General features: G+C 37.4%; 1 protein-coding gene across 1 annotated transcript in view; it reads right to left on the bottom strand.

Annotated features, from left to right (window-relative positions):
- Positions 1 to 16,280, bottom strand: part of AK5 (adenylate kinase 5) — a 100,352-nt gene that overhangs the window by 65,523 nt on the left and 18,549 nt on the right. Inside the window, 1 exon segment of the mRNA XM_030032289.2 lies at positions 10,996 to 11,187. Coding sequence (XP_029888149.1) covers positions 10,996 to 11,187 — 192 coding nt within the window.

A 16,280-nucleotide genomic window follows, 5' to 3' on the forward strand; every position in this document is an offset into this window, starting at 1 on the left:
GCAGACCAAAAAAGCACAGAAGGCAGGACACAGTAGGAAACTAGTGAAAAGTATATTTTTAAATTGCCTAATTGGCATCTTGCAGTGGTAGGAGAGGGAGGTGACCTTGGCATTACAAAAACTGTATTATTACCAAAACACCATGGATGGTAGAATACAAGAAAAGACAAGACCTGACACGCTAGACAGAGCAGAGAATTTTGAAGTACTGGTATTGAAAACATGAATGTGAAGCTTCAATTTGACATTCTGGTTAAAGATGGGAGGAGAAATCCAGTGGGGGACATACTGAAAAATGTTAAGCTTTACCTAAAACCAATGTAATTTTAGCAATTATATTTTTAACAAAATTGATCAAGGGGTAACATATGTATGAACAATCCTAGATATATAAATAATTGATCATAGCCACATTTTAAACATTAAGTCCTCTATTTGCTATACCACAACTGGTATGAATGACCATGTTTTTGGCATAAAAAGAGATTAATCATTGAGAATGAAGACAACAGTTCTTCCTTCACAGAAAATTACAATGATAATTGTGATTGCAGTGTTATAGTCACATCTTGTGAGGCTTCTTTTCCCATTTTATTATTTAAGTAGACTACCGAATTGCAGAACGTGATACGGTGACAACAAAGTGAACAGACAGTTGCATTCGCTGGCCATTAATGGAACAAACTGCAGCCCTGTATCAGATGGAAAGGTACGAATGTTAACCATGGGAGCAGGAAGGATGGTAACTGTGCAAAAGGATAAAGGAAACATGCTTAGTTATAGCAAAGACAAACTGCAGAGGATTCACAAGAGAATCTTTGCCAAGAATTTTAGGATATGTCTACGTGATGCAAGGTAACACTGTGTAGAGATGTTTGTGCTAACACTAAAATGATGTACCGCAGTTACAAGGAACAAAACAGCCATATTAGTGGCTACCTGATGTGTTAAGTATCAGTGAATTTAAGCAGCAAGGATATATTACCTCAGTGAAGTGCTGTGTTAACATAATAGCGGTGTGTCCTAATTCTGAAGTTATTCATACAGTTCTTCAAAGCACTGTTCAGTAGATATTCTTTAGTTTTATTAGAAAAAAAAAAAATCCTCCAAAGAGCTATCAGAAACATTCAAAAGGACATTCTGCAAAGGGGAAGATGTACTAGGGCAAGGCTATAGTTCTCACTTTAGCACCGTCTAGTGTGGTGTGTTCTGAGTCACACAATGGATGAGTACCTTTTCAGCTTTCTCAGTTCTCCATCAACACTGTAGCTGCATCGAACCCTGTCTTGTTGAGCTTAAATGCTGCAATAAGACTCCAGAACGCTAGAGAAAAATGCCAGAAGAGGTCCAGAAGATTAACCGCATCAGACTTTCTGCTGACAGTCTCAGCATCTCTTCTCCATTTTCACACTTAAATGGCTTCCATCACTACAATACCTGAGCATTCACAAATGTGAATAAATTTATCTTTATGATGCATTATGAAATAAGAAAGTGTAATCCTTTATGTCTCCCCTCTCTTTCATGCAGTACATCTACAGAAAATGAGCAACAGGAGCAAATGCTCGAATAATTACAGGATGATACTAGATTGCATGGCTACAGCCCAGTCCACTCAGTCTCATTTCACCCATTTGAATCAAAGTTGAGTATGGTTGATATCAGAGCAAACATTCAGTTGCCATGTGCATAAGGAAATAGACATATTTAACAATAGCTAATGATACCAACTTAAGATTCAGGAAATAAGGATGTTAAAAACTGGAATTGTAGGGCACGAGCCACCAAATGTAGTAACATTTTAATGGGACTGTCAGATGGGATGTGACAGCTGAAAGACCATGCTGATTCTACTGATGCAGCAACTTGCATGAGTTGATATCCAAAATTTTTCCATCAACTGGCAGCAAAATAATTTTGCCATGAAATTGGGAAGTCACTGACTGTAACCTTTTCACAGGGAAGATCCATAGGAGGTAATCAGAGCTGGAAACCACTCATGGAACGTTTAGTAAGAAAGTAACATTGACAGCAAAGCATGGCTGAAATGCATCTTTGATCTTCTGCTGGATGTTCACAAAATCAGGTGTGGTTTAGCATAGGAAAGTTTGCTTATGGATGCCAAGTATTCCTGATTCAAAACAAAAGGACTTCCCAGAGATGAGGTATTTTTTCCAGGCTGGTTTCTTAATATAAATCTCCTCTAAATAAGAAAAATTAATCTTCTTTAAGCCTCACTTTAACTACAGAATGGAAATTTGAAGCTAATATTCACCCAAAGGACACAGCTTAATTACCTTAAGATGAACTGTTTAAAATAACTTGAAGAATATGTAGGGCATGTTATTTTAAATATCTCTTACAGCTCATTTCTCTGCATGATAACTTGGCTTAATTACTTATCTCAGCTTTAGCTTCAGATCTGTAAAAAAAACTCTATTAATTTAAAAAATGTATCAGCTTTCACAGTGCCAGAAATGGGATAAAATCTGGGATAGTATGGCTGTCAGAAACAGCATTCCCTCTCTCTTTCTGGAGTTCCTAAATCAGCTTGGTCCATGCACTCATCAATGGCTAATTCTACAGCCAGACTTGTCAAAGTTTATTTCTTTTTTCAAAGTCTACTTCTTCATTCAAGCTACTGGGTGTACAGGGGGCAGGGCAGATTTCAAAAAGCTGTTATTTATTTAAATCATCATGTTTCCAAAGTTAGTAAAGAAAATAGGGTTGCACCAATGCTATTCACCTCAGCAAAGATCTTCTACCCTCAAGGTTTCTCTGCATGCGTGCATGTACACAGATGGCAAGTTTCCAAGCTTGGTCATTCTCTAGCAGACATTAGTAATTCTGATATACTTAACTTGTTGACATAAATCATATAATCAAAGGCTGGAAATATTTTGAAGCTTGGGAAGTGTATACGGTGCACATGCTTCCACATATGCACAAATTACTTATCTATCTCTTCCACATAAAATGTGCATATATTTGCAAACTGTTTAGATGCATTTCTACATAAATTTCATTTATATACCTTCTTTTGTATGTTCTTCAAAATACCTCACAAAGCAGTAACACATAAGTAGTGTTGAGACACAGTATAAAACCTAGCAGTGACGACAGCATGCATAAACTTTCTCTAGTTCAGCAGTTCCACAGGAAACAGTTCCAAGTTCTCTTTCATATCCCAGTTTTTCTGCAAAAGAGCTATCAAACATAGGAGAGACATAGAGACCCCTTAATTTGCAATAACAGCTAGCTGACTTTCTGTGTCTGCAGAGATCTAGTTACCTGTTCTAGACTTCAACTTACCTTTCATTGCTTTGAATCACCAAAAAGTGAAAAAATGATAGTAATTATTTCCCATCCCACATCTCATTTTCCCAGTATAGAAAATTTTTTTGTCATTATATAAGCATATACATTCATGGAGCCAGATAAAGATTTAGGAACCATGCAGCAAAACAGAGGAATACTCCTGAATCTCAAACAAAACCTCTGGTCTCAAGGTTCCCACAAATAATTGCCCACACTCCTTGCTTGATTTGAAGAGTTCCTAAAACATTGAAGTTTTGCTACGGCTGACGTTCAAAGCTATCTGGGTTCCTCTTCACACCCCCACTTGGTCATGGCCAAGAAACCAGCAGTACCCTGAAGAGCCAGTGTAGTAGTCATGTTAAAAGCACATCTAACATGTTCCTAGAAGACTGTGCACATGACTGCTGTATTTTTAAACTGAGAGGCATTTGAAAATGTGTTGGTGGCACTGGGCCAATCAATGGGAAATCTCAGTTCAGTACCCTCTACAAAGCAAAGCAAGTTCAAACCCACACCTATGACTTGTGGGGAGAAAGGCTATGCTCAGATACAGATGAGGCTAAGTTCGAGTGAAACCATTCCTGCCAAGTCTGTATCACTTTGTAGCCAAAAATGCAAGATCCAAGGCATCAGATGGCATGTAAATTAGATCCTGAGACTGCAGAGGAGAAATGAGAGCACGTGGGGGAGGTGGTGGCTAACAGTCTCTATTCCTAGCATTACTTCAGGCAAGGGGGTGTGGGATTTTTTTAATTTTCTTTTTAAGGATTGTTTAATGCAAAACTGTACGGATGAAAGCAAGTATCACCACCATAAAAACAGAGCATCTAGTCATTCTGCGTTCTGCCAAATCAGATGCACGTTCCTCCACCGAGGAGAAGATTCTTGGAGCTAGATTCCGGTTTGGGAGAGGTGCCTGGCAGTGGCTGCCATTGGGACCTGGAAGCAGAGTGGAGGTTCAGATCATGCCTTTTCATAACAGTTAGCTATCAATAAGATCCAGATTGACCTTGAGAGTTGCTGAAAGGACTGCAGGACCCCCATTTCTCTGGGGAGGGGCCCAGAATTAAAGGAGGAACGAGTAATTGAAAGTCCTTTGGTATCAGCATTCACAGCTCAATAAATAAATAAAAAGCCCAAACCAAAACCTCAAGCTGGACAGCTGTATGATAGCACAGAAACTTTAGAAATTGATTATAACTGATATTTTTGCCAGAATATTGGTAAGCCACAGCCTGTAGCTAAAGTTCATGTCAGTGTGCAATGCTATAGCAAAAGCCCTTTTTTAACCAAATCAAGAGAAAAATTTATATAACAGTTCCGTGGGGAATTTTTTCTGTGACAGTTGACAGCCATTAGGCTTGTTTGATGCTAATGAGGGCAGACAGCTACGTAAGCTATTTCCCTCACCCGCAACTATTTAACTTCTAAATTTGTGCTCAAAATCCATTTCCAGCTTCAGCTGCTTTTTCTGGGTTCTCTTTACTTCTCTGACTAATCTGAATGTCATTTTAATGTTTTGCATAGGCATGGTAAATTCCCTAAAACGACAAATGAGACAATGAAGATATTAGTGAAATCAGCACTTTATGCCACAGGATGCTGTCCCATTCTGGCTGTTTAAATAAGGACCAGAGCCTTCTTTTAATGTTTAGCATTTTTGTCTCACTAAAGGCAGTCTGTTTTTTTTTAAATACACACAGGCTTATTAACATAACAAGGTTGACACTGAAGCACTATGCTTACATAGAATTATTATAAATAAGGCAGACTGGGCCTAATCCTGTCTCCAGTAAGAGAAACTTCGCTGCTACGACAATGAGCTCTGTAATTTTTTTTTTTCTGTCTAGACCAACAGATATGTTCTACAAAGAACAGCTACGCTCTCTGAGAACAGCTTTAGTAACTGTGACTGAAAGATTTTTGTAACCCAATGATCTCTCCAATGACTATACCAATATCTATACCAGATTAGAGTCCAGACAAAGTGGAGATTTAGAGATCCTTTTCAAAATAACCAATAGCTGGGTGATGGGTATCACTGGGGTGGGAATAGCAGAGATTTAAAATCCATCTGAACAAGGCAGAGTAAAGACTTGAAGTTTAATTGCCTTTTCCTTTCTACCCAACTTCTGCTATATTCTACCGTCTTCCCACAATTAGTTTTGGTTTGATACAAATAACTAGGTTCTGAAATACAGATTATCTGGAGATACAAATCCTGCATATTATCTTGCCCTCCTCACCTCTGATAAAAACATAACAGCAATAACCACAGCATGGTCAAATTTTTTACTTTACTGAATATGGCTGATTGTTACCAGTGGCTTCATTTTATAAAAATAAGTAGCCATAATTTTTTCTTGCATATTCCTCAGTGAATTAGCAGTAAAAAAAGTACAACTCTAGTATTTTTCACTGTGTGGGCACCATCTACTATCCTCTGAATTCTCCTTCCTTTCTCTCCAGAATATAGCTTGTCCCTATGACTGAGAACAACTTAACCAAGTCAGCTGAGCAGAAAAAAAAAAAAAACATTTCTTGTGGGGAGAGGCTGCTTTCTGTGGGAGATTTTGTTTATGACTTAGAGTTAGGGACATTATGATACAAGTGCTACAACAATTTGTTCATTATGGTCTACCATGCTGTATTGTTGTGTTCTCTAAACTTCCCTTCAGTAGGATGAATGACATCTGATGGGACATAAATGAAAAGGTTTCCTAGTTAGAATAATATTACATCGCAGTAATTTATTCAAAGGTCAGTGAATGTGGTTTCCTTGAGCTTTATCCTACAAAGGCTAGGTAGTTCATAGCAGCAGGTCTAATAATGATGAAACGCACAAAGAGAAACGTATCTTGAGATTAACAAAACAATAAAACAGTTTTCAGTTTAACTTTCCAGCTGATTCTTAAGGAACTCTTTTAATAGTAATCTCCTTTAACAGCAAGTTCTCACCAGACAACAAAGATGTGCTGGACTAGACCTTCAGCTAACACAAACCAGTTTTCTCCCAAAACACAGTTTATCTAGGCTGGGGTATCAGGAGTGGGTGTAGGGAGAAGGATTAACTTTTTATTATTTGTAACTCACAGCACATTTTTTTCACACCAAGCTAGCTCTCTCTCAGGACAGCAACCACATTAAAAGCATTAAAGCCCATTAGTTACATAGGGATTCGGGGTTTGTTTTCTTTCTTTGCCTTACTTTTTCATTATTATCTGAAAAAAAAATAAAAAAGAAGGAAACCCTTATAAATCAGTGTTAGAAAGTTAAATGATACCATACTGCATCTCTAGGAGTAGTGCAGCCAAAATAACAAAGTACCTAACAATGATTCTCATAGGTGAATGATTTGAACCACCTAAGTATTTTTAATTGAACAGCAAGCACTGTCTAGAAGTTTGCATACACAGACCCTTTTAAAGTTCTCTACTGATGACCGCACCCCAATAGTAGCCTTGGCTTATTGGGCATGGCTGGGTACACATACCAATTGTCATGTCAGCACCTGAGACCAAATATAATAATATTCTAATATATTCATCTAAATAATTGCTAGATGGCAGGAAGGATATGGGAATGGATTAAACTGTGTTCAGGACTAAGTCCTCTGCTAAAAATCAGAGTACCTGCAGATGATCTAGGCACTTATATTTTCTCCCTTTTATAATGTAATCGAACTAACATCTTCCCTCCCCAGTAATTTGTGGCTTAGTTATTGTCTAGATAAACAACAGATAATATTCTAAGATTTTTTAAAAGTTACCGATACAATAAATGCCAGCATATACATCTATTTATATACTCCATGTCCAATATTGTCATAGCTATTACTATTGTCTTGATACCTTCTGAAATCAAATTTGACTTAAGTAAAGTCAGGTTTTGACTTGTTACACCTACTGACAGATTACTAAAAAGAATTTGAAACAGAGACTGTGTTCATGAAAATATCAGATATTTACTTCTCTTTCTTAATTATAATGAAGTTTACAGATCTGTTCAATTTGAACAAAAATAAAAAATCTTGGATATTCCAACTTCATTATTCCAAAGAAGGAGTTTTTCAGAAAGGACAGAGTTATATCTTCCCGTTTCTTAGAAGTGCTGTAGGTTGGGCCCTCACTGCTTTCCCTCAAAACAGAAACCAGGATCAGACTCTGAGAGCAGGGATACCATGCACAGACTGAAAACATAAGGCATAAGAGCAGCAAACAAGTACAAGCTATGTACTGTATAAAATTATCAAAGATCAAGAGGAAAAAAAAAAGATGAAAGAATTACACCTAAGCAATGTAACCAACAAGATCTGAAATGAAGAACATGTTTTTTAATTCTATTAACTTCACCGAAATATGTTAAAAACAGTATAGAATAACTGCTGGAGCAGGAAAATTAATATTCTTTGGGAATTTTGATTTTTATTTTCTTGCTCATGCAGTGTCTAACAGTAGACAATAATTATATCAAATGTCTACTCCTTAATCTTATTTAGTTAGATTTCAGTGAATTTTTCTTTTCTCTTTTGGTCTGTGTATTGATGAAGAAAAACATATTTAAGTAGATGTTTAAAATTTGAGTTGTGGTTCTAAAATTATAACTCTCCATAAGACAAATGGTTCTGTTTCTTTTCCCTGAGTAGAATCATGATGCTGGGTAGAAGAAATGTCTGAGATTTAGAACTTTGAATAGCAGTGACAAGGTGCAGGTAGGGATTTAAGAAAAATGTAAATCTTTTTTTTTTCCTCCTGGTCAACATTGACCTTGCCTGACCTTGCCTCAAGGATTCACACCTCTGGGAATTAGGCTAGTGTAATTCTATTTTATGCTGTTCTAGTTCTTACACTGCTCTCATCCACATAGTATTTCAGTGCCTTCCAGGTTCAACGTTATAATCAGCAGAATGAATGCAGTTTTCTTCCTTGCTTCCTCCTTCTGTAGGGAAATAGCATGCACAAGTGCATCATATGTATGTAGAAGTGTTAATATTACATGTATATTATACAGATACATACTGGGAAAGGCAAGTTGAAGATACAAGGCTTCCAGCAGGAGAAGGTGGTGGTGAGGACTGCCATGGTTCTTGGATCCTATGGCTTTCTAAGAAAACTCTGTCGTTTCCACTGATGGAAGGCTATGAAAAATTATATGATTTTTTTTTCCCCAAAACCAAATGAAAGCTCAAGTTCATCAATGAAGAAGACAATGGGATCAAAGCCATTTGGAGTAAGAAAACATCTGTTATCTCCATTGATGTTTGCTTACAGGAATAGGACAGAAAGTTGGCAGAAACATACTTAGATTTCCCATTGGGCAAACGAATTTCTAACACAATGAACATATGAAAAGAAATTATGTTGTCAGAAGAATGTCAAAACTCTATAGATAATGGTGATCTATAAACTGAGCGCTAAGAAAAAGAACAAATGGTGACAAAATAACCATTTTTTAAAAACACTTTTTAAATTTACAACTTGCTCTAGTAGTATGTAGTTTTCTATGTGGACTTAGCATATGTTTCCTCTCTTTCAAGGTCATGTGGTTTTAAAAAATGCCCTTTTGTAGAAATTTTCAGTTGCTTGCTTGCTCTGGAGTATGCATGCTTAACCTCTATTTATTACTCCTTTCCCAGCTACTCCTTCTTCTCATTTATCCCCCACCAACTTAGTTGCCTTAGGTAACTGCAAAATGTATCTTCCATATGCAATGAAATCCTACAGAAATGACGCCTGCCATATATATTCTTTATCATCTACAGAAAGGGATCCTTTTATCCACTGGCCATGAAATTACTCATGCATCTAACTCTCAGGGCTTGGCTTTACTCACGCATCCTGTTTTTGCAACAAGGGAAACACAACTGCACTATAGCAGCTCTAATGACAGGTGAACAACAGAGTCTCCCTTCCAAAGTCTAATTCTCTTCACTTTTGCACCAATGTAAATCTAGAGTAATTTCTAGATCTCTATGAAATTATATTAACATACTTTGAGTAGATACCATATAGTTAAGGAGTAAATTCAAATCTTACAGATTTTTTTCATATTAAAGACTTTTTTGACATGTTGCCAAGTCAGTATTTTCTGCATAGGCTGTTTCCTTGTCCTGTAGTCGAGAGTAATATAAAGTTCACGTGTCATGTTACCATTTCCATACCCATCACAAACATCTGATTTCTTCAAGAAGGAAAGAGATATCTAAGGTGAATACTGCAATTTAAATTATCTTTAGAACTCTCAAGAAACAGAGCTAAAAAGTAGAAAATGAAACCTCAATAGGAAAAACATCTTCTGTTTTAAAGGTCTCATCACAGGAAAGGAATTCTATCCAGATGTCTCACATACTTTATCTACAAAGGCACATTTTCCCTGAAGAGCTAAGTATGCTTTCTATAGGAGGAGCACTTGTAAAGGCTATAGAAATGTCACAAAATACACACTCCCTCAATAACAAAGAGCAACTTCCAAGAATTCCAGTCCTCTCATCTTTCCAAACAGTTCATCAAAATCCTCAAACAGAACAGATACTCTCTGGAGAAAACAGTGTAATAATTTCCTGGGATTTTCATTCTGAAATTCAGACAGATGTTGAATTGCATTATTAAGGCTACCAACATCATTAGATGACTTTGCAATTAAGGATGCTTTGGCCCATCATGAATCTGACCAGCACATAGAATTAGTCATACTTGCCGTGAGGAGAACATACCAATGTGAACTACCTAAGTTATTTAGGCTATCAAGCGAAACAAAATAGGCCATCTGTGCTCTCATGGTACCGTATGTGGTACCAAGTTCTGTGCGCTATTACAACCAGACACAGTCCGCAATTTAGAACATGTCAATAATTCAACCGTTGTCAACTGCTCATTGAATTTGTTATCATTAAGCACTTAAATACTTCAGCAGTACTTGCTAGCCCTACCTCCATAAAGTACTTCTGGCTTTATTTATGAATGCAGATTTTGGTGTGTTCTGTGTTTAGAGATAGTTTCTCTTGCCCCAGATATTGCAGAAGTCAGTATTCTTACTGATATCCAAGTGGTCTATTTACATTGCAATTTTCTTGTCATCAAAATTTTTATCAGAAACATTCAAGCTTGTAGGTGACCACATAATAAGGCATATTTAAACGATGATAAGATAATCTAAGGACTTTTTTTTTTATTGGAGTCAGTAAACAGCCAGATATATTTATTCCTTGAAGAACCTGTATTGATTTAATCCAACTCAAGATATGCTTTCTGTTAGAATGTAATTTTTTTCTGCTTTCCTCCCCTCTCAAGACAACCATCCAAAAAGTACACGACTATTTGCAAGGGATGAAATTGCTGGCACTGGAATAGCAACGAGTGTTTCAAAGCAAGCTCTTCTTTCATGCAAGTAATTTCCAAGCAAAGGATTTGCAACTAGCTGGCGAAGCAATTTATGCTTGCAGCAAAGAACTGACATGGTGCTTACCATGTCATCTACATGCACATCGATTTTGCTCTGTGTTACTGCATTTTGCAGAAAATAATCTCTCAGCAAACTAAAAGTTTGTTTCCAGTAAGCATGGTGTATACCTAAAACATAATTTGACTCATCTAGCCTATCGTAAAACAAAAGGTCTAAGAAGCCAAGTATAACCACAACAACAATTGAGGTTTCAGAGGTATATACTAAAGGACTTACTGTGATGATTAGCCCTTTTTCCTGGAAATATTTAACCAATGGGATGGCATTCTGCTTGAAATTCATTAGTCTTCTTTGAGTGGCTTTCAGGTTATCATCAGGTCTCCCTTGCTGTTCAGCACGCTTCAGTAACCTTTCTTTCAGCCTTTGACTGGAACATGCCAGAAACACCACCAAATCTGGGGTACAGATCTGTGGAAAGAGCAATTCAAGAAGTCTGTGATTGAGTTGACTATCCAGCACTATAGGACTCAGCAATTCCATTATTAGGTGAGGCTCAGATATGCTACATTTGCAGAAGTTGGAAGTTGATGAAGTCATTCATTTTCTGTTGTTTTTTTAAGGAAAATTTGTAGGCTTAAGGAGGGGCTTGTTTGTCTTATGTGAAGGCTAGTGAATTTGTTTCACCTGAAACGTTAAGGAGAAAGTTTAATGAAAAATTTTTACCTCACCCCCAAAACCTTCTGTAGACTGTGTTCATAATTTGAATTACCAAAAGGTTCCCCTAGCTAAAATTAAAATCTTCTAAAAGAGCAAAATATAAATATCTCATATTCTGCAGGAAGATGGTTGTATGTTTTCCATCTAAAAAGTCTTTAAGTAAGGTGGTATTTAAAATCCAGCTGCCATTATGAAGCTAACTGATGCCTAGGACCAGATGAAAACAAACAGACCTGTTCCAAGATCCACAGTTTCTTATAACACTTTCTCTGTTTCTCTAATCTCACCCAAGCTTCAGTGCACTTTTCAGGAGATTAGGTGTGCCAGCTAAGAGGATTTTAATTTCTGCTATCCTTTTTGGTCTGTGTTGTGAGCACTGTTTTCTGTCACACCCATCCCCGCACTAAAGTTCAGGAAGTACAACCTTACAGCAATGAGAAAAAAAGTTTGGGGAAGTTTAGCTCTTTCCCAGTTAAATTCAAGTTGCCCTTAAGGCTTTCAGTGTTCCTCATAACTTTTGGTTACTCAAGCTATCAAACAGTTACAGTACTGATACCTCTGGTGCTTGAGGTGGGGAAAGCAATCACAGTCCCACTTTCTTAAGAATGCCGCTAAATGTTTACAGGCAATCTTCGGAGGTCACCACTATTTAGTACATGTGGAGGAAAAAACAGAAGTCACAGAATCATAGTATCATTTAGGTTGGAGAAGAACTTTAAGATCATCGAGTCCAACCGCAAACCTAACACTGCCAAGTCCACCACTAAACCATGTCCCTAAGTCCTACATCTACGCATCTTTTAAATACCTCCAGGGATGGTGACTTAACCACTTCCCTGGGCAGCTTGTTCCAATGCTTGACAACCCTTTCAGTGAAGAAATTTTTCCTAATATCCAATCTAAACCTCCCCTGGTGCAACTTGAGGCTATTTCCTCTTGTCCTAAAGTCACTCAAACACCTGAATTCACAGGATTTAAAAAATGGGGCTACAAGCCAACTGTATCCTGGGCTGCATTAAAATAAGTGTGACCAGCAGTTTGAGGGAGGTGATTCTGCCCCTCTGCTCTCGTGAGACCCTACCTGGAGTACTGCATTCAGCTCTGGGGCCCCCGGCGTAAGAATGACATGGAACTGTTGGAGCGGTAATGAGGAGGGCCACGAACATCATCAGGGGGCTGGAGCACCTCTCCTATGAAGACAGGCTGAGAGAGTTGGCGTTGTTCAGCCTGGAGAAGAGAAGCTCTGGGGAGACCTTAGAGCAGCCTCCCAGTACCCAAAGGGGGCCCACAAGAAAACAGGAGGGACTTTTTACAAGGGCATGTGGTGACAGGACAAGGGGTAATGGCTTTAAACTGGAAGAGGGTAGATTTCAATTAGATGTAAGGAAGACATTCTTGACTATGAGGGTGGTGAGGCACTGGACCAGGTTGCCCGGAGAGGTTGTGGCTGCCCCATCCCTGGAAGTGTCCAAGGCCAGGTTGGATGGGGCTTTGAGCAACCTGGTCTAGTGGAAGGTGTCCCTGCCCATAGCAGGGGGCTTGGAACTAGGTGATCTTTAAGGTCCCTTCCAACCCAAACCATTCTATGATTCTATGATTCTATGTTTGATAGATAGATTGGTATTTGATAGATGTTTGGTATTCATAAGATCTGATTTTGTTCTTTCCTCCACCTTGTTGTTACAAAGAAAACTACCTCTCTTTAAAGACTCACCTAAAAATCTTTTTCCCACTAGCTTATTGTTGCCTTTTAAAACATATTAGAATCCTCTGTAAGAAGCATTTGAGATAAAAACAAACCCTACTGTACTGTGCAAGTTTTTATCCAATTACAGATTAGAAAGGGTTTATTTGTTCTCACATACAAGCACAAAGTCATTTCTGCTGTCTTTACTTACCCGAACAAAAAAGTTCATACAATTTTAACTAACATTAGTAAAAAAATGAGCTTACTATTCCAGAAATGACATAATCTAGTTACATTACAAATAATGGTGGATGCTCAAGAATGCTAAAGAGACATTTCTCTCATGATGTTTCCTATCTAAGGAGTTATTTTGTCTTTGTTCAGCTTGATACTATGTAAATTTGATAGTCAAATCTGAGCTATACAAAAGTATCACCAAAACATCTACATGTATTCTAACTACTAGTGTGTTAAGAAGGAACTGATTTATATCTTTATGTTCATTACACAGTTGTTATTAACACATTGCTACTGAGGGCCAGAACAAACCAATTATGCTTCTGAATACTCTCTATATCTGGGTCTCTCTACCCAAGGATGTTAAATTGCCTAAAGACAACCACTAGACTGAATAGTCAAGACTTCACAGGTGGACAATCTGGAAAATTAATAACCATGTTTAAAAAAAAAAAATCCCTTCTAGCTAGGTTTCTGTCATTTGAGGAAATACAACCTGAAGTACAGTCTGGCCTTTTCTCCTGGCAGTCTGAGCACAAAAAGGTTCTTCTGAAGTCAAAAGAAACAAATACAGCTTTTCAAAATTGGGGTGATGGTCATTAGCCTTTACAAAGGAGGTCACTGACAGAGTAGGATATGGAGATGAGGAAGCAGAAAGTGGCTAAAAAGCAGAGCCATTTTCAAACAATAAAGGACAGTCTGATAAGCAGCACTAGCAAGCAGGGTGGTGGCCTCTCTATCATTACTGAAAATTAAATAGGGTTTTAAAGAAAATCAAATTATTTTTTACGCACATTGTAGATGATTGGAGACATGAGGACACAAACTACAAACCAAACCCCAAAAATACTAATTCTGGTAATTTTTAATGAGTATCTATTAGATTTTGAAGCAGTTAACCTTGTAATCTATTTTTTTTTAAATAACTGCCAGTGGGAGAGAAGCTCTCTCCTACCTCTAACACATATACCTCAATGTCAACAAAACCAGAGTACCTTTCCTCCCCTTTTCAGACTATTCTAAACACATAGTTGACAGTTACTCTGTCCTTTCATGAATGAATTAATTATGACAGTTAATTTTACTACCAGATAATAGCTTTAAGGCACATAATTATTCACATGAAAGACTATGAAAGTACGTTTCTGTGTTAGACTTTCATGCAATATGGACATTATTAAAAGTAGCTCTATTAAATTAAGGTTGCTTCATTAGTAGTAGAAGCATAATGAGGAATTTGGGAATTTAAAGAGCATACAGTAGTAAAGAAATCCAAATTATGACACAGATTCTGAAAGAAAATGCTACAGATTTCAAAGCCTTTTAGGTCATGGAACACTAACTCACAAAAGGGAATGGCTGATGCACATTGCAGTGGACTGAGCACAGAGACATCTCAAGTCCCAGTGTGAATATCCAGCTCATTGGAGCTCCCTAACATACATTACACAGGGACTCAGAAATTATAACTGCAAATCAGGGATCTAGTAACGCAAGGACAAAAGCAGTTGATACAAGTGAGTAGCTTTATTTAGTATTTCCACTTTGTGGATCCTAATAATAGTGAAGAAAGATGGTAAGAAATCTTTAGATGCTCCAAGCTGTAGCTGGCCTTCTCCTCACTTTCCACACTCGCTCCCAAACATCTTCAGGACTAGCATCTACCACGTACTCAGGTCTGTGACATCATACCAGACCTCCTCAAGTGTAGGACTTAAGCTTCTGCGTATCACATAACTTCACATATAGCATCACACCTTACAGAGAGTACTTAGAATAAATAGATCGCTCATCAAATTATTAGCCCTAAAGGAAAAAGAGGAAGGAAACAAAGGGAAGGTCTCCTTCTGTTTCACACAAGCATGAAAGTGCAGCTTTCCACAGTCAATCTCAGTTCTTTAAAGAAACTGTGGCTGAGTAAGTGCAGCCCCACAGCAAGGGAAGAATCTGAATGCCACCACGACACCATCAGCTGTGCAGGTTCTCATCTGCTTAGTTCCCACAAACTGCACTGGCTTCAGGGGTCAGTTCCTTTTTAAGAAAATGGGAAAGCACACCCTGGGCCTAATTTTCTTTTTTTCTAATTGTAAAATGAGGATAATAACGCGGTACAACACAGTAATTACTGTGGAAAATTAAGTAATGAGGTTTTAATTATTTCCTATTGCTTTTTAAAATGGACAGTTCTCTACAGGAATTGAGTACTGTTGTTAATTCTTTGACTAGTAACAGCAACAATACAAAAGACTGTATCTGGCTTTTATAATTTGAAATACCTTTCACTCACAGAAATAAAATGTCAATGAAAACAATGGTTTCAAATTCTCAGTTCAAGAAGCCTAGTTTCAAATGAAGTATTGTCTAAAAGGTTTTCTGTAGTACAAAAAAAAGTAATTCAAGCATATTTGAGGTAGGAATACAAAGCAGATTCTGATTATGTGATGTCCCTATGAATTCACCTTTTACCTGCAGAATATGCATCTTTATCATCAGAAAGTAGCTGAAAACCATTTAATAAACATAAGCCTTTGCTTGGTTTTAGATGCACAAAAGAGTAACATCTCTTCTCTATCCATAGGTATACAGACCTAATAGCACTTAATATATTTCTCCTACATGCATTTACAACCTGCAGGATAAACCCTTGAAATGCTATTGAAATTTCACTCCTGTTTTCATGAACCACTCTGCTTCCACTTACCTCAGCTGCACCTGCCTGCAAGACATGCTTATAAATACTTTAAGTTGGAATGTAACAGGCTAGTGTGAACATATGGACATCTGGGATTATTTCTCTAAAAACATACCTAGTTCTCCTACATAAATATGAGTACAAATTGCTTTTTTCTAACAAAGGAAAAGGTTTTTTTATGACTCATTTGAAAACAAGCCTATTTTTTAAACTCAGAACTAACTGTTG

Source organism: Aquila chrysaetos, chromosome 12 (genome assembly GCF_900496995.4).
Source record: "Aquila chrysaetos chrysaetos chromosome 12, bAquChr1.4, whole genome shotgun sequence".
In the NCBI taxonomy this organism is placed as follows: domain Eukaryota; kingdom Metazoa; phylum Chordata; class Aves; order Accipitriformes; family Accipitridae; genus Aquila; species Aquila chrysaetos.